Source organism: Gymnogyps californianus, chromosome Z (assembly GCF_018139145.2).
Source record: "Gymnogyps californianus isolate 813 chromosome Z, ASM1813914v2, whole genome shotgun sequence".
Taxonomy (NCBI): Eukaryota; Metazoa; Chordata; class Aves; order Accipitriformes; family Cathartidae; genus Gymnogyps; species Gymnogyps californianus.
In genome coordinates this window covers 30,096,171-30,120,268 of record NC_059500.1, presented here as the reverse complement: position 1 = coordinate 30,120,268, position 24,098 = coordinate 30,096,171, and the positions used below count along the sequence as shown (strand labels likewise).

The window sequence follows — 24,098 nt, the reverse complement described above, 5'->3', positions numbered from 1 at the left end:
TGTGCTCTAAAATGCTTGCTGGCTTTTATGAAATGACAGCCTTCTGAGTGGCATGAATTGCACTTTACTGCACAACCTTTCCTGACACTCTGACATGAACGTTTAACCTTCTAAAGGCTACTTAAGTTAGTCAGCACCCCTTGGCATAAATTGGTGCACACAGCGCTGGTCGTGTGCTTACAAACTGGGGAGCACACAAACATTTCCTCTGAATTCTCATTAAATGACCAACTCTCACAGGGCATAAATCTGTTATGCACAACAGAAGAGGTTACACTCAAAAACTTGTAAAATGGCCACAGAAATGCACAGCAGCAACTGTGAGTATATTATGCTATAATATACTCGTAGACTCATAGACAATTACGCAGTCAGATCTAAAGTCTTGTGCAGTACTCAATTTTTTTTTCCTAGATATTTGATGCCTGCCAGCTAGTGTATTTATGTCTGTGGAGAAATTCTTTTGCCTGAACACAGAAATTATGATCTTATGTGGGAATTTGAAGGTAGGAACCATGGAGAAAGATGCAGTGTTTGGGGAATTTCCACCTTATTCCTGAAAGGGAAAGTGCTGTAATATTTGCCCAGGAACTAAAAAGAAGACAGACATTTCTTAGTTGCTGTTTTGTAATTTATAAACACTGCCTGCATTAGGGTGCTTTATATTTGCTAGCGGAGTTAAACTTTCTTATTTTCTGCTTGGAGAGTCTCATTCACTAGTTCAAGGTTTAAAGGAAAGCAGAAAATGCCCATAAAAAGTAAAAAATACAGCTTTTCTGGACATACAAATAACGTAACTTTGAGGCATGTTACCTAAAGACATTTTAGAGCTTGAAGCACACATACAATGGCCTGCAGTAAAAGCCAGAAGTTTCCTTTTGCCGTTTCCTACTGATTTAAAGCCTTGCACGTGCTCTGAATTTCACTGCGCTGTCCATAGTCAGCTGCAGTTAATTACTGAATGCTAACTTTCACGGGCCTTGAAAGTCATGCTTCTGGAAAGAAACAACAGAACTCTATCTACAAAAATGCAGTTTCTTTTTAACATAATGGCTTTGCATCTTCTTAGGAAATGGAAATGTTAGAAGCAGTCTGAGTAGAAGCATAAGGTGGTAAGAAGGACCAGAAAAAGCACTTACTACATGGCCTAAATGTAGCACAGTGCTCAGGGATGTATTACACAATCTGCAATGTAAGCAGCATGAGCCCACAGGACATGGGCTCCTTGATTTCTTCTCTGTACTTGGATGCCCTAGGTAAGACTTGGAGGGATATGAAGTCATACAAAGCTTTTATCCTGAACCCACTCACACATGCCTTTCACATCAAGGCAGCTTTGCCTATTGACAGCTGTTGCAAAGCCCAGTATGAACAGCTGGCCAGTAAAAACTGGCAGTAAAGGCACAAACTGACCAACCTAAGTGGGAAAACACTCTTAAAAGTATGGTACAATGCCTTTGGCCTGTCTTTACACAAAACAGATCTACTTTGTGTCGAAGGAAATGGCCCAGCAGGAAAACTGCTCTGGAGCCCAGTTATATGGTGCTGTAGAGACACATCTACACATACACAGCTATGAGATGATGGCCGTAAACAGGTGAGATGCCACACTGGCATCCACCTGTTGCAGTGCAGCTTTGTCTGGTAACAGACCACCATGAGCTAAGCCCACGACAGTGACTGCCAGACAGGCAGTCTGTAGCTGGTAGGACACTGTAGCTGTCAGATCAGGGAAAACATGCCGCTCACAGGAAAAGCTGAGTTGTGTGCTGCAAAAACCACGCATCACATTTTTCTAGTAAAGAGGTGGGACTTACAGAAACTGCTTGGGTAGAGATGAGGAACAGCTGTTTGGGGGAATGAAATTTTGAGTCTGCCTTCCTGTATCAATGAGCATGGTGAAACCAGTATCAACGCTGCTTCACTTTACAGAACGTCTTTTTTTTTTTCAGAAAATTAAAGCCTTTTAAAACTTATTTCTCCTCTTTCATCTGCCATAACCCAATGGAAAGGAAAGGTTAAAAGGTTACTACTATTCAGTATTATTAAAAGGGGGGTGAGGGCAGAGGGAATTCTGCTTGCCAAACACCTGCAACAGTCACTGACTTCAGCTTCCTTCCTCACCTGCCATGCACCCTTTGTTGCAACTTTACACAAAATCTGCCTGTCATCACAGCTCAGGCTTCAAACCTGTGTTTTAGAGGAGTCAGCTCACAGCACTGCTAGTTCCTGGAGCAAACATCAGCTCTCAGCACAGGCTGCACAAGCAAGTGGCCGCAGCACAAGCTGCCCTTGGGAAGCTGAGGCCCTGACACCTCGGCAGTTTCCTCTTCCTTCAGCATCGCAGCTCCGAGGCGGGACGGCCTCACCCCGCTGTCGCAGGGCCGCAGAAGGCCGCACAGCAGGGCAGCTCGCCAGGGCCTCGCGTCCCGGGGCCCTTCGAGCCAGACTCCAGCACGCTACCAGCCGCTGGCCTGACGCAGCCTGCTGACGCCATCCCTTACCGCTACCGCCTTTCGCCACCCGCTGCAGCGGGGGAGGCGGGGCCCCGCCTCCAGCCGGGCAGGGCCGGGCCGGGCCCTACGGCACAGCGGGGCTGCTGGGAAGCCTAGCCCGCCCCCGCCCCCCCCCGCTGGCTTCCCATTGGTGCGAGCGCGGGGGCCTACTTCCGGTTTTGGGGGTCACACCTCTCGCGGAGGGACTGGCTGGCCGCTAGCCAATAGTAGGGCTCGGCGGACAGGTACGGTGGTCGCTGGTTGGTCGGCGGTGGGGGCAGGGGCGGGGAGAGGGGGAAGGGGCGGAGCGCCTCTGGTGCCGCCCCGGAGAGCCGGAGGAGCGGAGCTCGGCGGAGGTCGGCGCCGCGGGCGGAGGATGCGGCTGCGGTCGGGTGTTTTCGCCTCCTCCTGCCTCCTGGTGGAGGCCCTGGGGGTCGCGCTGTTCCTCCGCGGCTTCTTCCCGGTGCCCGTCAGGTCCCTGCCCCGCAGAGAGGCCCGTGGGGACCCTCCCGCCGAACCGGCCCCGCCCGGCCCAGGTAACGTGAGCAGCCTGCCGCCCCCCTCCCCCCGCCCCCGGTCGCAGAGGGAACCCCCCTCCCCCGCGGCCCATCACGGGCGGCTCCTGGTCACCAGGGCAACCGTGGCCTCCGCAGCCCCGGGCAACGGTTGCCGCGCTAACCCCCCGCCCCGGCCCGGCCATGCTGGCCCCGGCTGTGCCCCGCTCTTCGGCCAGAGCCCGGCGGGGTGAGGGATGGGGCGGCGGAGCCCTGGCGGGGCTGTGTGTCTTGCCGCTCACCATTGCGTCTGCTGCCGTCGGTTTGTGTTGGGTCTGTTGGGTTGTGAGATTGCAGAGGCAGGAGCAGCCGGTGCGAGCCCTGTGCCGTGAGGCCCCTCGGTGCTGCAGGACAGCTTTCTGCAGCACCATCGTGTTTCCAGACCTGTTTCCGAAATAGTTTAGAACTTAAGTAATTTTGCATGTAGTTATTGATCACTGCCAGCAGTACCTGCTCATGGTCGCAAAAAGCTTTAAGCATCAGCTGTCACATTTTGGAGGGTGTCCTTTTCTGTCTCTTTATTCCCCTTTCCCTATTTCTGATGCAGCCATCATACCCATGCACTTTAAGGGTAAGTTGTTTGCTTTAAATAATGCCATTTCAGTTATAATGCTTCACATACTTGCTCTGTTAACTTACTGGTTGTGTGGTGCTCACTGTGGTGTGTGAGTGTCTTAATGCCACTTTAGTGAGACTCTAACACTTCAGTAGTGAGGAAAGCAACTGTAGTAATACGGCTTTCCTTCACAGTCTGGTCAGATTGCAAAATGCTCAATATTACTGTCTCTCTGAAATCATGGTCTCTACAGGTCCTGCTGTATTCCTTAGCTGAAATTGTGAAACCAAAGTTTTCAAGTATCTTTTTAATGAAGAGGTAGAGGATGTGGTGATACGTAGCTGTCTTATATGTCCAGTCACAAGTTGTATTAAAATAATGTGAAGAAGAGGAATGTGTACTTGAAGGGGTGTTCTTTGCCAGGGGTTGGAGCTTGTGGGGTGAAACTTCAGGTTCGGTGCACAGCTGAATTGAGTAGTATTTTGCTCATACAAAGCTCTTGCTCAGGACTTCTACTTATGGTTAACTTGGTGGAACAGGAGTGCAGCTGCCAAACTGGGTCTTTAGCTGCTTGTTATTTTTAATTCTAAAGTATATGACATTATTCAGGTTGGGACAGACTTTCTTAAATTGTGAGAAACAATGGAGGGAAGAGAAGGTTGTGTAATTTAGAGCGTGGTGTGCTGATATCAGTTAAGCAGGAACACTGAAAGAATCTAATCTGGTAACAGACCTGAGTGGACGCTGCCAAATGGCAGGTTGCTTTTTAGCTGGAGATTACCAAGAGTGTCAGAGATGTTTGATAGGCTGCTGTGAGTGAAACGTTGCATTCACATGTGATTATTAGCAGGAGACTAAAGTGGAGGGAGACTGTTGGGGTGGGAAGAAAGCATCAGACAATTGGGTGTTGAAAAGACTGGTTTGAGTTGAAAAGTATAAATGTGTACCACAGGGCTCTACAAACAGTTTAAATTTAGGCATGTCACTAGTAATCCTAGGCATAGGTAGGCAAAAATGGCGTGACCGTGGAAGAATACTTCCTTTTGGTAGTTCTTGGGTTACAGTTTGCTTGCAGAGTGATCGATTGGTCTGGATGATAAACTCTAAAGGCAGGGGTTTGCTTACTAAGCCATGATACAGAACGCTTTCAGCCTACTTTGGATCTGTTCAGAAAAGAATATTTCTTCAGTGCTTCTGTATTTCCTGAATGTTTCACTTCGTGAGCCCTAACTGCCATTGAATCCATGCTGCCTTGCCTGTGGGATGACTGATAAAATGGTGTAGTTGCTTGTATAATAGTGAATCCTTGCAGCACATCATTGTGGTAAGTTCTTGGTAGAACCTATGGTTTTCTTCACTGCTTACAGAAGTTCAGCTTCCTTCAAAGTAACTGTTTTCTAAATAACCATAGCAGGGTTAAATAAGCGTGCCACATGCCAAGAGTTGTACAATGTGTTGCTTTAGCTATCTTACAGTAAGTGTTTTCAGATGGCTTGTAATTTACTCCTGATTCCTTTGCCCTTCTCAATACTTTGACTTACTGATGAATAACATTGTAGGAGGGAGTTGTGAGTAGGGTGTATGTGTTTGTGATCTGAACATTTTTCATGTCCAGTAAGTTTTGTTTCCCTAAGCAAGTGGATAGGAGTAAATTATGAGAAAGATTTAACTAACAGTACAGTACCTCCAGTTGTGCCTTCTTGTTTTTCATTGCGAGCCAAAGCATGCCTGCTAAGTTGATAATTCAAGTCCTGGAAAAAGGTTGTAATTTTAATCAGGGTTGCTGGCAGTTAGCATTTTGTTGTTGTTGAGATTTCCTTCTTCTCCCTGCTGTGCCATCCTGCCCAATTTCCTTATCTGGAAAAATCACTAGCAGTAATGAGTCTGTGAATGTCAAATTATTGATGCTTATCTATGTACCCAAAAATACAGTTTCTGAAGTTGTTTTTTGAGGTTTTCTTGTTAGACACAACATTATCTGTGACCTTTCCAAATTGTCAACCACTTATTCAGAAACACATTTTACTCTAAAGGAGTGTAAAAATGCTAACTTTCTATAATGCATGTACTGAGAAGTTGATTCACCACAATGTTGTCTGAGTAGAGATCTGTGGGTAGGATCCATTCTGCTTCCATTTTGTCCTTCTGTGTTTTTTCCTGGTAGAGATATGGGACCTGTAGAGGTTGGGCCAAAAACTGCTGCTGTAAAAGCTAAATGTCACCGTGTGGACCAGGCTCAATGCAAATGAAGAGTTGCTGCTGACAGCATTAAATCCATACAAGAAAAGGAGGTGGGCTTGAAGGCATGACACTGCCCGCTACCTGATGCACGGCAGCATTTGCTATGCCTGCCCATGTAGCATGTTCAGGGGATTCTGGAATTGGATTTTGGTTCTGCAGCTGCCATCACCAAAGTATCCTGGCATACAGTCTTCTACCTTGAAGGGCACAAGTGTGCACAAATCTTTTCCCTTCAAATTTCAGTGAAACTGTCTATTTCTTTGAAACTTTCCTGTTCTCTTATGGTGAAATTTGATTGAGAGGCATCACTGGAGAGATGTTCTGATGTGCAAAATTGGCTATTAGCACAGGTGAATGCTGCATCTTTTTTCTAACAAAAGTTGTCTATCAGATGTATGTAGTTCAGCTTTACTAAATTAAGCAGAGAGAAGGTAGCAGCTATCCCTTCTTATTCCTTTGAACATTGTCCATTTCATAGCTTTTCCTTAGTTCTCCCAATTTCACATTGTGCATTCCATTCACACTTTGTTTTCCTTCATAGATGCTGTATTGGATCTTCTATTGTTGTTGTGTCATTCCTGTGCTGGATGGCCTGAAAACTCAGCTTTCTCTGCTTACTTCTCGTGTTTGCTGTTGTTTGCAACTTCTCGCTTCTGAATGTAAAGTTAATAAAGAAGTTGGAAGCACTCATTTCTGTGGTGAAGTTGTCCTTTAACTTCTGTCTAGCCATTGTTAAAATTTGTTGATGACTGCTATATACCCTTTTTTTGTTGTTTAGGAATGGTTTCTAACTGGACCAAAATTCCACCACCACTTTTCAAAAAAGTTGTCATTGTGCTGATAGATGCTTTGAGAGATGACTTCGTGTTTGGATCCAAAGGTAAACAGTTTATGCCGTATACTACACAAGTTGTTGAAAAAGGGACATCCTACAGTTTCATTGCTGAAGCAAAACCACCCACTGTGACTATGCCTCGAATTAAGGTAAGTGTTTTTTCCACTTAGGGTTGTTTCATTTGAGAAAGTTTTGAAGGCTGGGTTTTTTCATGTGCTTGGAGTTGGCATAAGGGGCAGGTTTGCTGTGTTATGGCAATTTGTGGCTGAAACGCGCTTTGCTGTAGTAGTGCATGTGATAGAGTCCTGATTTGCTGTGGCTCAGAGGTGCTTCCTGCAGGAAAGGTCAGGTCAGGGGTCGAAGGAAAGTAAAGAGGCTGAGTAAGAGGAAGAGGTGGCAGCTTCCACTTAAGTCATTTTGCCTTGTTTTGTCTCTTTATTTGGTCCCATCCCCTGTGATGGGAAGGTCTGTGAGAATCAGTTAAGGGCAGTTAAGGCCCTAATGCAGGCTTAAATGATTGACATAATCTTTTTATTTGTAATCATAGGAAGGCAGTAGCCTCTCAGTTGTCAAATTTTCCAGTTGTCTTCTATTCAAGAACATTTTTGTTGGTATTTCTCTGTGTTCTTGTAACTTCTGATAGGAAATCCAGTTTAGTGTAAATTTGTTTTGTCATAGGGATGTTTTTCCAGAGCTTAGAAAGAAAATTGTGCCAAGTTCCAGGTAACTAAAAGATGAATTGTGGCTGTGTCATCAAAATACTTGATCATCCAGGCTTCTCAGTGATGGATCTGAGTGACATTTCTTGCATTGAAGAAGCTGAGGGAGTGAGTTTTGGTAGGTCAGCTAAAAGGCCAGTGAGAGAGTGAGAGGGAGACAGTCTGGTAACTCTTGATGGCTGGACTTCATTGCATTTTCCAAAAGATTCTTAATTACTGTTTTGAATGTGCCACCATTGTTATTGTTGTGTTAAGTCAGTTTACTTAGGCCTTCTAAACCGTCTTTTTGGTGATTTAACGACCAGTAAATGAAGCGAATTTCAACTGGCATACAAAATCGTTTTGCTGTCCAATAATTAAGAAAATATTATTTTTACCTTTCTGTAAAGCAGTTGTTATCTCTGATATCAGCTAGCACTGTGTTGTGGGAGGTGATGTGATGTGGCATGGCAGCTCATGTGTTCTTTTACTTAATTATGTTTCTTTATTGGAAGTATAATTTCTCTGCCCTCTGCTTCATTGCTTCCTCTTACACTAATACTGTCTTCTGAGTACTGGAAACTTTTTGGTTTCTGTTAATAGGTCTCTCTTCTTTTCTTGTTTTATGTAGGCTTTGATGACGGGTAGCATACCTGGTTTCATTGATGTTATCGTGAACCTCAATTCTCCAGCTCTGTTGGATGACAATCTAATATGGCAGGCAAAAACAGCTGGGAAAAGAATAATCTTTTATGGTGATGATACTTGGGTTAAATTGTTTCCAAAGCATTTTGTGGAATATGATGGAACAACATCGTTTTTTGTGTCAGACTTTACAGAGGTGAGAGGCTTTGTATAATCCCAAATTAAATAATGTGAGTACAAACACATAGTGGCAACTTCTAAGAAGGAATGAGTAAAACTATCCTTGTTCTGAAATACGAACCTGACAATTAAATAGGAATTGGATTTATATGTGTTTTCAGTATTGGCAATGTGGAGCTAAGCATTTCAGTCCTTCATGCATATTTGTAAACATACGATATTATCACAAAACTTGTGGTAGGAAGTTAGACCACTTGCTTTGTTTAAAAATTCCACTATCCGTGTTTCCAGTTTGCTATCACATTTATATTAGTATGTGCCATCTTTAAAAGGCCCATTAATATATAATCTTGGTCCCAGAGGCATACTTTCTATAGTGTTGTATCGCTTTTGTAGTTGTGATATGAGTAGTGTTTCAGTATGTTATCAAAGAGGGAGCATAGAAAGTAAATGAAACAAATTGTGAAAATTCTTATTCTGGGCACACTAAGAGAGTAAATAGTTTGGCAATTTTAGTTCGTATTTTGAACTTTTATGATTTGTAAAACCTCAGGCCATTGACCTGCTGCTACTGATGTAAGTAGTTTATTGTCATGTTTAAGGAAGTTAGATAGGTCTAACGTGAATTGGAAGACACTTAGTTGGTTACTCTAATAAGACTTGCAGAAGCTTCAGCATGGAGTGGAGAAATGCAAACGTGCTGCTGGGTCTGCAGTTATATGGCTCTCAAGCTCTTTATGCAGTCTTTATGCTTTCTGAATATAGCCCGTTAAACAGAAAGCTTTTTGTAGTTTTTTAGGCAGTTATATCCAGAGTCAACAAAGCAGTGTTGCATGTGAAATTTTGTAAGGATTTTTAATATCCAGGGAGAAATATATGCAACTAAAAATAGGCTGTCAACCTAAGCAGGAGAACATGTGAGTTAGGCCCCAAATAGGACTTTTCAAATAATTTTTCTTTCTTGCTATGTCGTCAGTTCTTTTTCTCACAGCAAATACAATCTTTTTGTGTTTGCACAGTAGCACAGAGTGAGTTGAAAGAGCAGGAGTGAGTTTTTTCCTCTGTGCTTCCAAGCACCAAAGAGAGGCTTTTCCCTGTACCTACTTCTTGTGAAGTGATAAATCGGGAGTGTGAAGGATGAAAGTGACTGAAAATTTCTTGAAACAGTTTTTAAAAGTATCTGTGGAAGCATGACAACCCATTTTCTCTGTATGTAATCTGCTGCCTTGTAACCAGAAAAGAGTGAAATGGGGTGAAGAATCTGTTTTGTAAGACAGATTTTTTTGACTGCCTGGCATTGAACTAATCAATCTGAATTATTTTTTTTTTTTTTTTTTTTGTTTTCTTGTTAACATTGTGAGTGACTAATTCTCATCAGCTTCTACAGAATTTTCATGGGTAGTGCGATTTAGTTTTTCTATGCTTTTTACAAGAGGGAAATTATTTTTGCCTTTAATTGTTTTCCTTTTATTTCTGAGGTTGATGATAATGTTACCAGGCATTTGGATAAGGTGTTAAAGAGAGAAGACTGGGATCTCCTAATACTACATTATCTGGGATTGGACCATATTGGACATATGACTGGGCCAAACAGCCCATTAGTGGGACCAAAACTTCGTGAAATGGATAACATCCTGAAGAAGATTCATATTTCTCTTCTTTCAAAGGTAATGTAGCTCCTTCTTGGATCAACATCTGTTAGTTCTGGACTAACTTTAAAATGCTTGTTTGTTTATTCCTAGACGAAAGTGGATATTCTGTTCTTTTCCTTCCCTGGCCATTCCCCAGTTAACAGTATAGTATAGCATTTTTAAGGATTTACTGGCTGACCTTAGTAACATCTGGTAACGGTCTCTTCTGAACAGCTGTGGGAAATAACTCCCTCTTGGTGTGCAGGAAGAGGAGAGGAATGCATTCTCTTATCACTCATGAATTAAAATGGTGGTTGGTGTGCTCTCTAGTAATGAAGTTCAGCAGAAGGAATAATGGGCATGTATAGCTAATGGCTCTGATTTCTACAGTTGTGAAGACATACCTAATTCTTAGATATTGAAAATATTCAAATGAAAATGCAGTTTACAACCACCATTTCCTTATGCTAAGTGTAGCACATAAATTACCATATCTGAATCTGTTTTTAGATTTGGAAATATAGGATGTCACTTATCTGAATAGTCTGGATGTTGAAATACAAAGTCCTAATTCCAAGTGGCCTGAAGCTTTTTTCTTGTTTGTTTTTGGCAACTGCAATTCAGAATAGCTGCTCATAAAATTTCAATAGTATTTTTAGACGAATCGATACTATTCTATGAAAAGAGAGGTTAAATCCTGCTTGTGGAAGTTATAATCTCATGAATGTTGCAGTGGTTTTGCCGCAGTTTGTTAGTACATTTTGCTTTTACCAACTACATGCAAGCCTTTATCTCAGTTTTAGAATACAGAAATAATAAAAGGACTTTACTTTTGATTACCACAGGTACTGGTAATAACTAGAGATGACAAAAAGCTGCTTTGTTATGGAATGACAATATTTATTTTCTGCTGTCTTGGATTTGTTAGCTCAGAATTGTTGGACAGGCCTCACTTATGCTTCTGTTTCTCTTTCGTCAGAAAAATAAACATCATTTGACATAAGTCATGTCAGATTTCTACCCCAAAAGCACTTGAGAGACTAGAGGCTATTAGAAATAGGATTATCTTTTTATATTAAATTTCTATTACATTAATATTTACAATATTAATTATTTAGCATTTATATTAAAAAGTCAATGAAGCTGAAGAAATGGAGGTGGGGAATACTTCTCTGTTAATGCTACTGCTCCTGGACTCCTGATTTTCTTCCCACAGTATGATGACCTTTATTTAATCCTTCAGTCAGTTTCTTGTGACACTGTAAATGAGGGGTTTTTTTAAAGCCTTTTTGTCGTTTTTGTAACATACTTACAAGTATGTTAGATACGTATGTGTGCCTTAACTGTTAAAAATTAATACTACTGCATAACACTTAGTTGCAGACATCTCTTGTAATCCGCCCCAGGTGTTGTGAGCCTATTTAAAAAATGGAATTTATTTTGAGAAATACTCGTGTGAAAATTATAAAGATAGTGAAGCATTATATGTACACATCTTGTTTGTACAGTATCTTAAATTAAATTTATTTCTATGACTTGCAGGAAGAAGCTTCTCTGCCCAATTTGCTAGTTGTTTGTGGGGATCATGGGATGTCTGAAACAGGTAGTCATGGTGGTTCTTCAGAAGGAGAAGTGCACACACCACTGCTGTTTATCAGCTCTGCTTTTGAAAAGAGAAGTGGTAAGGATCAAAGAAGCTTGACCTTTTTTAGAACACATTGCCATCTCTAATTTATAGTAGCTCTAGAATTCTTCCTGAAAAGTGCTTTGGTTTGTTCTGCAGATATCTGGCAAGGCCTATTCTGTGTGGCCTAAAACTGGTTTTAGCCAGAGTTTGTATCTGTGTCATGGTTTCACCATGACTTAAGCTTTGTAACCATTGAGAGAATTTGGTATTTCTCAGATGATAAGCTTTTGCAGCGCTGTCCTACTTGAGTGTTGAGAGCTGATGAGATCTGTTGTCAGGATCCTGGGATACTGGGAAATGGATAGGATTAGAAGTAAAATCCTATTTGAAGTGAGTTTTAAGTTTTGTCTTTCTTGGCGAGAATATTTCCCTGGCCTCCATTCTTCCCTCTGACAGCTAGGACAGAGGAATGAATGACAATTCCTCATGCTGAGAGTAACAGGAAAGAGGAAGAATTGCTCTTGTGAAAGGGTGAGAGATGACAGCAGTGAAAACATGACTATTGATTGCTAAGCGTTAAGGAAAGAATATGGAGCATGAGTGTATTTACTGTATTGGCCAGGCAGTTATTTTTAAATCATTGATGTGAGTTTATCTGTTACTGAAAGTCATTTTCTACTTGTATAATATAGCTTGAAGTAAGAGGCAAGAAGGGAATGGTGTCGCAGAGAATCTTTAGTTTGATTTGTAGAGTCTTGCTTAAATAAACTCCTTGACTGAGTGAATTGGTGAAATGTAGTTATACCAGCAGTGAATATTTTCTTCAAAATAATACTTCCCTCTGCCTTTCATTCTGCCTCTTGCTCATTTCCATCTGATTTCCTTGCTTTTAAAGCCTGTTTGCAGAACCTTGCCTTGTTTATCTTGCTGGAGGTTCCTGCAGCACAGTGGAAGTACATTTATCTGTCTGTCATTTATAAAGCTGTTATCCAGCTGCAATAGAAAGCATTGCTTGAGGAATCATTGAACTCTTTTCTGATATAAAAACAAAACAAAGTCAAGAGCTAACCAAAGCTCTCGGGTAAATTTTTGCTTTATAAATTTCACCGGTATGTGCTGACAACCAGGCCACATCAGTGTAGATTCTGTAAATGCAATCTCTTGTTCATTGGGATTAGTTTCTGTTAGATTTAAACTGAATGTGCAGTTTTTACAATACAGTGAAATATATCTATTCACCTGTCTTTTGGGGTCGAGTTTGTAATTTCTCATGATGCCCATGTAAATATCCAGCAGCTTGCTTCTTATTGCTACAGTAATCAGAATTCTAGTGACTGCTCCTTATGATCCTACTGTAAACAAAATGTACTGTGGCTAATTTGGTAGACCTCAAAATAGTAATCCTGTGGGCTTTTGCATTTAGTAGGCTGTCAGAATATTACTTGTGTAGCCTTCTACAGAGATGTGTCACCCATGATTGGCTAAATGCATTTGGTAGTTTGGCTTTTTTTAACCAGTTGAGAGCTTGCCTTTAAAGATGAAATCGGAAAACTGCTGACATACAGGCACTCATGCAAAGAGGCTTTAGGGATTATAGATGGCATTCTGTACCAGTATGGGATTAATCAGAGCTAGATGAGAAATGAGAGAAGTTCTAATGCTCTTAAAGGGAGCCTTGAGAGTAATAAAGACTGTATATAGAATTCTTTCTGTACTGTACTTAAGTCAAAACACTCAATATGTGGAGTTACAAAGAGAATGAAGTAAAAGCATAATGGAAAAACACTGTTACGTAACTAGTAAAGCACACAAAGAAACAATTGGCAAGGCAATCTTAAACAAAAGGTAACTTAGTGAAATCATTCACGCGTGTAGATGTCTGTGGGACTGAAGACTAACCCTGATAACTGCAGTATGGTAATTGGATCCTGCACAGAACCCTTTAAAAATCACTGGGTTTGCTTGCACGGAGCCATGGATTTGGGCCTCAGCCTTCTTTACCTGACCTCTAATTCTGTTTGCCTAGCAACCTGGTATTAATTAAATCCTGAGCTGTTGTCATTATATCAAGAAGCTTCTAGAATGCTGTCAGCATTATTTTAGATTCTCATTCTTCAGTCATGCATTAAATTAGTTTACTGTAGTGCTTCCTATTCTTTCTAATGTAGAAGTTATCAAACCCTCTTAGGATGTAGGCTGCAACTTGATATTCAGGTGATCTCCTGGACCATCTCTTTTCTTGCTTGTACTTGTATAACATTAACGTGTTGACAGTGGTTGCTAGCATTGAAGAGTGATACTTGCTGAGAATTGAATGAATTTTGGTTTTACAACAGCAGAGGACAGCAGCTGAAAAAGATCACTCAGCTCTCTGTAGATCACTTGAAATAGCTGATCTAAGACCAATGAAAAAATTTTGAAACTAACAAGATGCCAGCTGTCTCTGGAGAAATAGAATGGGCTTGTTATTGAAATACTTTTTTTCCTCTGTCTTTTTTTTTCTTTTTCCTTTTTCTGTTGATTCTAGGTCCTGTAACCCAACCTGAACTTGTCCAACAAACTGATTTAGCTAGCACACTGGCAGTAGGTCTTGGTCTACCAATTTCAAGAAACAGTGTTGGGAACCTTATATTGCCAGTTGTGGGAGGCAAGACAATGAGAGAACAACTACGTTTTGTGCACTTGAATGGGTTCCAGCTTAGCAGACTGCTGCAAGAGAATACACCTGCGTATGAAAAAGGTAAATCAGCTGAAAAAAACCGTTACATATACAAAAGGAGATTGTTTATAACACAGTTTGGGCTTTTAGGTTCAAGAGTGTACCATGGCACTGCAAATTAGCCATTCAGTTGAGAGCAGTGTTCAGAGAAATGATACCGAGTTCAGTCTTTACGGTAACCGACTCTGGCACACTGCCTCTGAATAAAGTTTTTTTAATGACCAGTACTACTCCTGGTAGGCAAAAGAGCAGAAATAATGATGAAAGAGTAAGATTAAAGTAAAACTGCCAGTGTAGTTAAATCTCAGTGGTGTCATATCTGCTGTTTGTGAGGTATCCTACATAGGGCACTGATTCTGAGCTGTTTGGAGGAACAGCACAATGGAGCGAATTTTCTAGTTTAAATAAAAAGATGCTTCAAGTAAAGCTGGGAAATAATTCAGGGTAAGTTATCTTTTTATTTCATTCTTAATTATTAATTTACTTGGAGTGAGAACCTAGAGAACTGCAAAGTTGCTTATTAAAAATAGACATATGGTTGCATATGTATGTGTTTGTGTATTTGGAGGAAAGAATAAAAAACAACTGGAAGAAATCAAACCAAACCTAGCAAAATGTAGTATTTCGTTAGGAAGCATGATACAAACTGCAATATAAGTAAGCAAGTTAATATGATAATTATGTGAAAAAAATTGAGTCAGAGGATGAAGGAGAATATTTTACCATGGACATGAGAAGATGATGTTGTCTTAAAGTGACTGTGAAGCTTGAAGTCCTCGTCACATGATTTATAATCTGTTGAATCATTAAAATAACTGGATGAGAATGCAGAGCTGTGTTACAGCTATGAATAATTAAAGTGGATAACAACGTAAAGTTTAGCAAGATGATCACTGTAGGTCAAGAATTAATTATCTTTCAACAGTGTGGCTTCTAATCATAATTAAACCCTGTCCAGGAGTCTAACAAAACAAATGCCGCTTATGGTAGCAACATGCCAGTAGCAGGACCCATGCTCCGTCTATTCTGATATTTTTTTTTTTCAGCACAGATTTCCTCACTTAACCGATTTGTGTCAAGTGAGGAAACTTGTCCTGTTGGTGGAGTTCAGGATATGGCTGTGTTACTGAAAATTCCAACACAAAGCTCCATCTGACAGTATTTCTGCAAGCAGTGGTGAAACAGACTGAAGTTTCTACCAGCTTCTGGCTTATATCTTCACTTTCATTTTATTTTTGTCTGGGAACAGTTTAATTTCAACTTGTAGCTTTCATCTGAGAAATGAAATTAAAATTGCTGAGGATGGAAATGTGAGAAATTTTTATGCTACTTGGTTGTGACTGCAAACTGCTATTAGAGGTGCTGCCCTACTGGAAAGGGTTTGAGGGGCAAAGAATCCATGATGAGCTTCTCTCCTTTCAGTAATGGAGAGTCTCAGTAACGTGGAACTAGATCCAAGTAATGGTAACTTTTTTTGCAGAGTCTTAAGGTGAATTCTCCCTGTTGCTCTAAACTTCTTAGAGGGTCTTGGTTTTCTTAAGAGTGTCCTAGATGTGCAAGGCTGTAGCTTAACGCTTTGGTCAGGGCGATTAAGATTGGCAGGGAAAAGAGATATGCTGTTTGTTTAGTGTTGTTTGATTGATGTGGATACTTCAGGCCCTAGAAACACTAAAGAAAATGTCACTAACTCAGTGACTAATGCTGTGTGTAGTTTAAAAGCATACATGAATGGCTGTTTATTTTGGGTGGCTTCTAAGTGAAGATAAATGCCATCCTACCAATCCCACTACAGGCACATACACATGTATGCATATCTGTCATGATTCCTATAGGAAAGGGATTATCTTGCAACAAAGTCATTATATTCAGTAATCAGATTCATCTTCAAGAAGGATGCCCATTTTTAAAAAGGGTAAAAGGAGGACCCTGGGAAATACTGACCAGTCAGCCTCACCTCTGTGCCCGGTAAGGTCATGGAACAGATCCTCCTGGGAGACAGGTCAAAACACATGGAAGACAGGGAGGTGATTAGAGATGGCCAACATTGCTTCACCAAGGGCAAATTGTGCCTGACTAATCTAGTGGCCTTCTATGGTGGAGTAACTGCACCAGTGGACAAGAGAAAAGCTACGGATGTCATTTACCTATACTTCTGTGAGGCTTTTGATACGACCTCCCCCAACATTCTTGCTGCTATATTAGAGAGATACAGGTTTGACTCATGGACTCTTAGATGAATAAGAAATTGGCTGGGTGGCCATGTCCGGAGAGTTATAGTCAATGGCTCAATGTCCAAGTGGAAGCCAGTAACGAGTGGTGATCTAGTGAAAGATGTCTCCGCCCATGGTGGCAGGGGTGGACTAGATGATCTTTAAAAGTACCTTCCCTTCCAACCCGAACCATTCTATGATTCTGATTGTAAGTTGGGAGAGTGAGGAGGGAGAGTTGTTCTTTATGTGAGACAGCAGTGGCAGTGCATGGAGTACTGCCTGGGGGTGGATGATGAAACAGTTGAGAACTTCTGGGTCAGGATTAGTGGACAGACCAACATGAGCAATATTGTTATGGGTGTCTGCTACAGACAGTCTGATTGGGAAGAATTAGTAGATCTTCAGACAACTTGAGGAACCCCCATGTTCACCATCCGTGGTGCTCATATATGCTTCAACCATCCTGTTGCAGTTCAGGCTAGATAACTGGACAGTGAGGTGGGCTGAAAAGTGGCTCAGCTGCTGGGCTCACATGATTGTGATCAGCAGCACAAAGTCCACCTGGAGGCCAGTCACTAGTGATCAACCCCAGGGCTTCACACAGGCCGATGCTGTTTGACATCTTCATTAATGACCTGAGCAATGGGACAGAGTGCCCTCTCAGCAAGTCTGCACACAATACAAAACTGGGAGGAGTGATTGATACAGTAGGTGAGTGTGCTGCCGTTCAGAGGCATCTCAACAAGCTGGAGAAATGGGCTGACAGGAACCTCTTAAAGATTCAGCAAAGGGAAATGCCAAATCCTACACCTGGGAAGAAATAATCCCATGCAGCAGTGCACATTGGGTACTGACTGGCTGGAAAGTAGCTTGGTGGAGAAGGACAAGGGGTCCTTGGGGACACCAAGTTGAACATCAGCCAGCAATACACCCTTGTGGAAGAAAGGCCAACAGCATCCAAGGCTGCATTAGGAGGACAGTCATCGGCAGGTCAATCCTTCCTCTTTCCTCAGCTGTGGAGAGACCACATCTGGGGTCCTGGGTCCAATTCTGGGCTCCCCAGTACAAGAAAGGCATGGATATAATGTAGTGAGTACAGCGAATGGCCATGAAGGTGCTGAAGGGATTGGAACATCTGTCATGCAAGGAGAGGCTGAGGGTGTTAGGACTGTTCAGCTTGGACAGGAGAAGACTCAGCAGGGATCTTACCAATGTAGGTAATACGTGATGGGAGGGAATAAAGAAGATTAAACCAGGGTCTACTTGGTGGTGCCCAATGAATAGACAAGAGGCAGTGGGCATAAACTGATATGCAGGAAATACTGTTTAAATGATAGAAAACTTTTTTTATGTAAGTGCTGTCAAACACTGCACAGTTGCTCAGAGAGGTTGTGGAGTCTCCATACCTGGAGACATTCAGGACCTGACTGGACACAGTTCTGAGCAATCTGCTCTAGCTCACCCTGCTCTGAGCCTTTGGTTTTTATTTGTGGACCGTCTGGACACTCATCAGAATTGTGCTGACAAGTCTTGGGCCATACCATTTCTGAATTCCACAGACAAGGTGTGCTGCCAGGTTTTCTGAGGCAAAGAAACCCCAGAAGATAACTCCGTGAGACATCTCACTCACATTTGCTGCTGCAGGTTCAAGCTTTCCAGTGCAGATTCTTGGCTAGTAACAACTGGTGGATCATAACATTTCAGTTGAATGCTAACAGAAACACCTATGACTGGAGCTTCAGTTTAAAGTGAAAGATACTTGCAGGGATAACCTAAGCCTTGCTGCTTTTTAAAAAATTATTATTATTTTCAACTCCTCAGCTCAAAAAGAGTAAGTTCTTCTGAAGGGAAAAACATGGATTCCTGTGGAGAGTATTGTAACTTGCAGCACAGAGATAGAGCACCAGCTATTAGTACCTTGAATATGATGACTAAGTCATGGTAAGAAAAGATTCACCCATTGTAAGCTATAGCATAATGTATACATTCATTTTTGGTGCAATGTTTGTTTCCTTTTTAATGCAAAAAGATGAAGTCAGATGTTAATTGAGATGAATCACAGTCAGATGGGAAGGCAGAATGACCTTTACATGCTGTTTCATGAAGAAGCCATGGAGTTCCCTGGATTCAGCCACTCCAATGTTAAGAACAAACCGGAACAGTACACAAAAATATCTTTGTCTTCAAGTGTGTTTTAAGTATATCTGTTAATAAAGAGCAGAACGGAAGCAACTCAGTAACTTTTTTCTTCTTTTTTTTCTTTTAAATGTTTGTTCATACAAACATGCATTTTCAAACCAAGAGGTGGTACAGCATTTCAGGGGACTTGGGTTTTGATTTAATGAGATACAAAGGCATCTTCACAGTTAAACCTGTCATCAGGTAAATTAAATTTTAAATGAGAAACTTGAAGCTTGACTAAGGGCTTGATTATTTTGAAAACTACTTTTTGACACATACTAATAAATGCTAACTTGAGGCATTAGGTTTTCTTTTGATAGAGATGGACACATGCAGCTGGAAAAAAAAAGTCTGGAAAAGGAGAATAAAAACAGCTGGCAAAAATGAAGAAGCTGAAAGGAGAAGTATCTAGAAACACACTTTGGGTTTCTGAGTGAGTTCATACCTTAGTGTAAGGTAGGCAGTTGTAGGTGTCTAGTAATGCTTCCCTTATGTTCTGAACTTCTGAACATGCATCTGAACGATGAACTAGTATTGTTTCTTTGAAAGGCACTTCACAGTGGAATGAAGAGTCACGCTTGAGAGCAAGTTGGATGTTGTTATTAAAATGAGTGTCCACTTCTCAATTTGGAACTAATCCTGAACTTGCATTAGATGCATGTGTTGATTGAAATAATTTGATTGTTACTGGGAGATTTATATATTGAAACTGGAGAATTCACTTTTACATTATCTATTCTTTTCTTAAATTTATAAATTTTTTTTTTAAATGATTGCTGCCTGTGACTGGAACTAAGTGAAACTGTTATCAAACAGATGCTTGGGAAGCATAGCCATTTGCTTGTGGTAACATTGGAGGGAGGCTGAAGCAGAAATTGCTAATGTAATACTATGCAAGTAAATCATTGCCAGTGCTTTGGGAAACCTGTAACTGGGCAAGCTCACTTTGGATTTTGCGTCAAGTTTAACTTGTCTTGTGAGTATCCCATGCAGGAGTGACTTGCAAATGTTACCCACCAGTTACCAAAACACTTCTCCAACAACCCAGAGTCTATGACCCTTCTCATTTTATACTTACTGTATACAAATGTGCCATTGAACAGGTATCACTGGAGTTCTCAAAGGAAATTTGGTAACTGTGGTCCTTTATTCCTTTCTGCAGGATCTTTAAATCATTCACTTGATATATATCAAAGATATAAATGTGGGTTTGACTAAAACAGTCATCTTTCATAACATGGACAGAATGGATTTGGTGGGCAGGAGCATGGAAAGAGGTAGATGAAAATGAAATAAAAATGCTAAAAGGAATGAAGAGGGAGTCTGGGCAAAAAGCATGAAAAGGGAGTAGAACAGGAGCAGAAGATGTGGAGAGAATTTATTTAGATTTCAAAATATAACTTGAACTCATTTCAGTGTTCTGTTTAATGAAATAGTGTCATGTCAAATCTCAGTTTTATTAAAGCTCATTTTAGATGATCATTTCTGGATTTCCTCAAAAGTATGAATATTTAACTTTTATTTCAAAGATAGTGGAAGAGGAACTTTCTAGGGAATTCACTGTTCAAAGGACTATGGTAGGGAAATTAAAGTCTCCATGCGCACTGGCAGCTATCTCGATATACAAGTGTTTGCTGCTGGCTGAATTGTACTTTCTAGCAGATATGCTCTAGCAGGTGCCCGCAAGCGTCCTGCATAGCAGGATCAGCATGCTTTGGAGTGTGTTAGAAGTCTTGGGAGACCAGACTGGACATTCTGAGTTAAACATTGCTTTCTAAAATTCTCGGTTTGAATTCAGCCTGTAGTAGATCACAAAGTGTCTTGCAGTGATAAGAGACTTATAAATGGTAAGCACCATTCTTTCGTAACTGTACAAGAATTGTGAATAGAAATACTTCATTCATCTTCATTCATGTGAAATAAAATTTAAAAAGTTTCTGGATTTAATAATGTACTTTTGCTGAAAAGGCTTAACAAAGAACATGGTGTTTTTTTTCCCAGGTCTGATACACTGTTGATCTACCAGGAGTAAAAACGAGCTGTAACTTAAGTCTTTATGACACCAAACTTACTTCAGTCATGGCTTTAACTCTTCTGATCTGAAACTGTACAGCAAATGTTTTGCCCTACTTTTAGCTAAGAAGGTAACGTTTGCAAGATGGGAAGATAATGATAGGCTCGTTATATAAAAATTTCCAAATTGGCCTTTCGGCCCTTTAGTTGTCATTAACTTTCAAGTGAAATCACAGGGAAATAGCAAGGATTATTAATGTGAAGTGAAACTAAACATTTATTTCTTGCAAAAAATACAGATATATGTGAATGTTCACACATAGCATAATGTCCAGTGAGGTACAAGTTTCTGAAAGTTACACTCTTGCTTTACTTGTGTTGTCGATTGAATTTATGTTGTGATTGCATACTAAGTGACCAATATTTTAAATATCATATGGCATGTTGGAGTATGGGGTGATGCACCTATAAAAATGAAGAGAGAAAACATGTCTTAAGTGCTTTCAGGAACAGCACCGTTTTTGCCATTTACAATAAAACACAGAAGCTGACCTAATTGTTCTGTTTTAAATAAATTCCCTTGAAATGAAACCTACATGAAGTGAATAGGTGCACGTAGGACCCACAATAATAATTTTGGCAGAAACTGTTTTACTTTTTTTTTACCTTTCTGCTCGTAGTGTTTACAATTTTTCCATGTGTGGACAAAATGATGCTCTTCTGTTTTCACCTGAAGAATCTGGTTATTGTCACTGCTGAATATATCTTTTTGGGAAGTAAAAAGGCTATCAAGACTCATTTTTTTGTGCTGCAGCTTTTTGTGTAAATGTTTAGTAATGGGAAAGTTGATTATGAAAATCAACAGTAGTTGGTGGGAGAATAAAATAGAGTACTTTCATGTGTTCTTTGAATTGACTTGATCATTGTCTTTCCACACCTACCCTTTGGCGTGTATGAACCAGAACAGTTGGTGTAAAGTAAGGATTCTGTGGAATAACAGCGAGGGGAAATAGATGTAGGAGAGAAGCTACTGCTGCTGTACTTGCCAAGGACTTCTAAAATGTAGGATTTGGCTGTTTGCTTCTTTCCTGTGTCTCCTGTTGTCCTCACTCAAGCTTTTAACATGAATTTAGAGAGAATACAGTAGTGCAGATGTGTTTCTACAGTATAAGAGAGAAAGAAAAGAAACTGTACAGTCTCTGTACCTATATTAAAAAGCATACTCACATTAAAACCTGAACCCACAGAATTCAATGGTTGATTTAAAATCACTTCCTTCAGGGACGTATTCTAGTACTAGTCTTGTCCTCATCCCCGTTTCTGAAAGCAGACCACAGTCTTCATATGTGTTGTCAGTGCTCACCTGCAGTCCCATTTACACATGTATTTATCAGAAGACTTAATTAAAACTATATTTCTACAAGAAAATATTGCCTAGGTATAGACAACAGATGTGTGTCCTGGAGGTTGGGATTTTTCTGTGAGTTCTTCTTAATTTATTATTTGTTTGGTTTTGTTTTGTTTTTTATTTTTCTTCAAGTCAGAATTTTTTTAGATGTAGATAGGCCATCATGAAATCACCTTCTGCCACAAGAGTCTTGCTTCCATAGGTTGGTAGCAGTATTAGGTTATCTCTTTTTTAATCAAGTTGGACTGTGGGCCATCCTTACACTATAGCACAATTAGTAAGTTTCACTGCCAAGGATTGCTTTGCACCAGCTTCATAGTCCAAATGCCTGAAACCAAACTGTGCACTTCAGCTGTTAACTTTTCTAATACTGCTTCAAAATCTCGCATCCTGTGTGTTTAACTTCGTGTTACCAACTGACTTTCATTAGCTTTGCAGCAAAATCGAAGTCCCTAATATGGTGTGTGTCCTTTGGTGTTTCCTCCAGAGATGAGCTATTTGATCATTTCCCGCTTGGCTTGTACAGTATGGCCTGGATAATGAGTGGCTCCAGTGGAAAACATGACTTTTTTCAGGATTTAGAGCATTTGAATATTTGTCCTGGAAACCTTTTGTAAGAGTAAATGGGTGTTTTAATACGTTTGTCACTTTCAGAGGTCTTGACATTTTATCAGGTTAGGGATTAATTGCTTTTATTCTGAGTAACTGGCTCATTATGGTCTTGCTGCAGAAAGATAATGTAACTTCCTAGGTTTGAAAAAAGTTTCAACCCCCATAGCAATTTTTTTTTATACTATACAAGCAAATATAAAAATATGATCACATCTCTAATTAATCCTCCTTTGTTCATGGATCCTCTTACCTCTTTTCTTTTTCTTTCTCTCTCTTTTTTTTTTTCCCTTCCCCCACCCTCCTTAGATCCTGGATATGAACATTTTAAGATAGCAGAAAAGTCCCATGGTAATTGGATCAAACTGTATTTAGAGGGGAATAATTCAGAAATACTCTTAAATCTTGGCAAAAAGGTGCTGAAGCAATATTTGGAGGCCCTGAAGACTCTGAGTTCTTCACTAAGCAAACAAGTGGCACAATATGATGTGTATTCGATGATGGTGGGGACTGTGATCATTATGGAGGTATGAAAATACATCTTTCTGTGAAAAAGCTAAGTGCACAAACATAAAAGTTTCTGTTTTTTGACTACTTAGTGTATACTCTTACTGGTCTTTAGAATTACCGAGTACGAACTCTTAGAGTTGGCTGACTTTCTGCTTGGATGAGGTTAATATTCTTCTTAAAGTATAACTTGGTTAAAATGATTCAAGAGAGCTTTTCATATAAGCTACTTATGTTTTGGTGTAACTAGTTACAGTAAATATGCAGATGTGCTACAACTTAAATTACCTCTATATTAGTTAGCCTTCTACTTTTTGAGTAGCCTTACTGCATTAAAAAAGAAAAAAAAAGTCTGGCAAGTAAGTTCCTACCTGTTCCTCTTTATCTAACAGTGAGTGTAGCTTCTCAGAACAGGCAATACCTTGTGTGAGCAATTTTCACAATTCCAAGAATTGTTCTTTGTACTGATAGGTGTAGAGCCCTGAAATAAATACTTGCTGTAAGATGCTGAGTTGCCACTTCATATCTCATGTAGGAATAAAGATAAGATATCCCACGTCTGGAATTTTAAGTGGTTCTCTGCAATTGATATTTTGGGCAAATCTCAAATGCTGGAAATATCCTCTGTGGTAATGCTTTGAGAACCATGCTGAAGGGATACCATGCCTGGACACTGAACTTTTATGTACAGAAGCTTGCACTGACCTTTTAGATGACGTAAGTGTCAACTTTTGTAAGAATAAGCGTTGTTCCCTAGGATGGAAATACCTGCTACAAGCTTAATTTAGTCCTTGCATGTACAGTGCTGTCCAAGACTGTGTAATTGCTGTAGCACTGGTCCTGTTCAGTGCGTGGAATGGATAACAGTACATGAGCAGCTATTTAGTATTTGAGTGTCCTTTGTCCTGGCAGGGCTCTATGCCTTGTCTCGTATGCACTGTTCTCTGTGTACGGAGTACATCTGAAATGGCTTTCTGGTAGACTGCTCA

General features: G+C 40.5%; 1 protein-coding gene across 4 annotated transcripts; it reads left to right on the top strand.

Annotated features, from left to right (window-relative positions):
* Window positions 1-2,986: 2,986 nt before the first annotated feature.
* PIGG (phosphatidylinositol glycan anchor biosynthesis class G) lies at window positions 2,987-23,705 on the top strand. Of its 4 annotated transcripts, XM_050912982.1 has the most exons (8): window positions 2,987-3,031; window positions 6,625-6,830; window positions 8,011-8,220; window positions 9,683-9,871; window positions 11,378-11,516; window positions 13,990-14,202; window positions 22,912-23,129; window positions 23,645-23,705. In XM_050912982.1, the coding sequence occupies exons 2-8, from the start codon at window positions 6,627-6,629 to the stop codon at window positions 23,648-23,650; spliced, it is 1,179 nt and encodes a 392-aa protein (XP_050768939.1). In that variant the 5' UTR covers window positions 2,987-3,031; window positions 6,625-6,626; the 3' UTR covers window positions 23,651-23,705. The 4 variants fall into 4 exon arrangements, with proteins under 4 accessions (XP_050768939.1, XP_050768941.1, XP_050768940.1 ...); XM_050912984.1 differs by lacking the exons at window positions 22,912-23,129; window positions 23,645-23,705 and adding an exon at window positions 20,574-20,636; XM_050912983.1 differs by lacking the exons at window positions 22,912-23,129; window positions 23,645-23,705 and adding an exon at window positions 18,421-18,612.
* The last annotated feature ends 393 nt before the right edge of the window (window positions 23,706-24,098 follow it).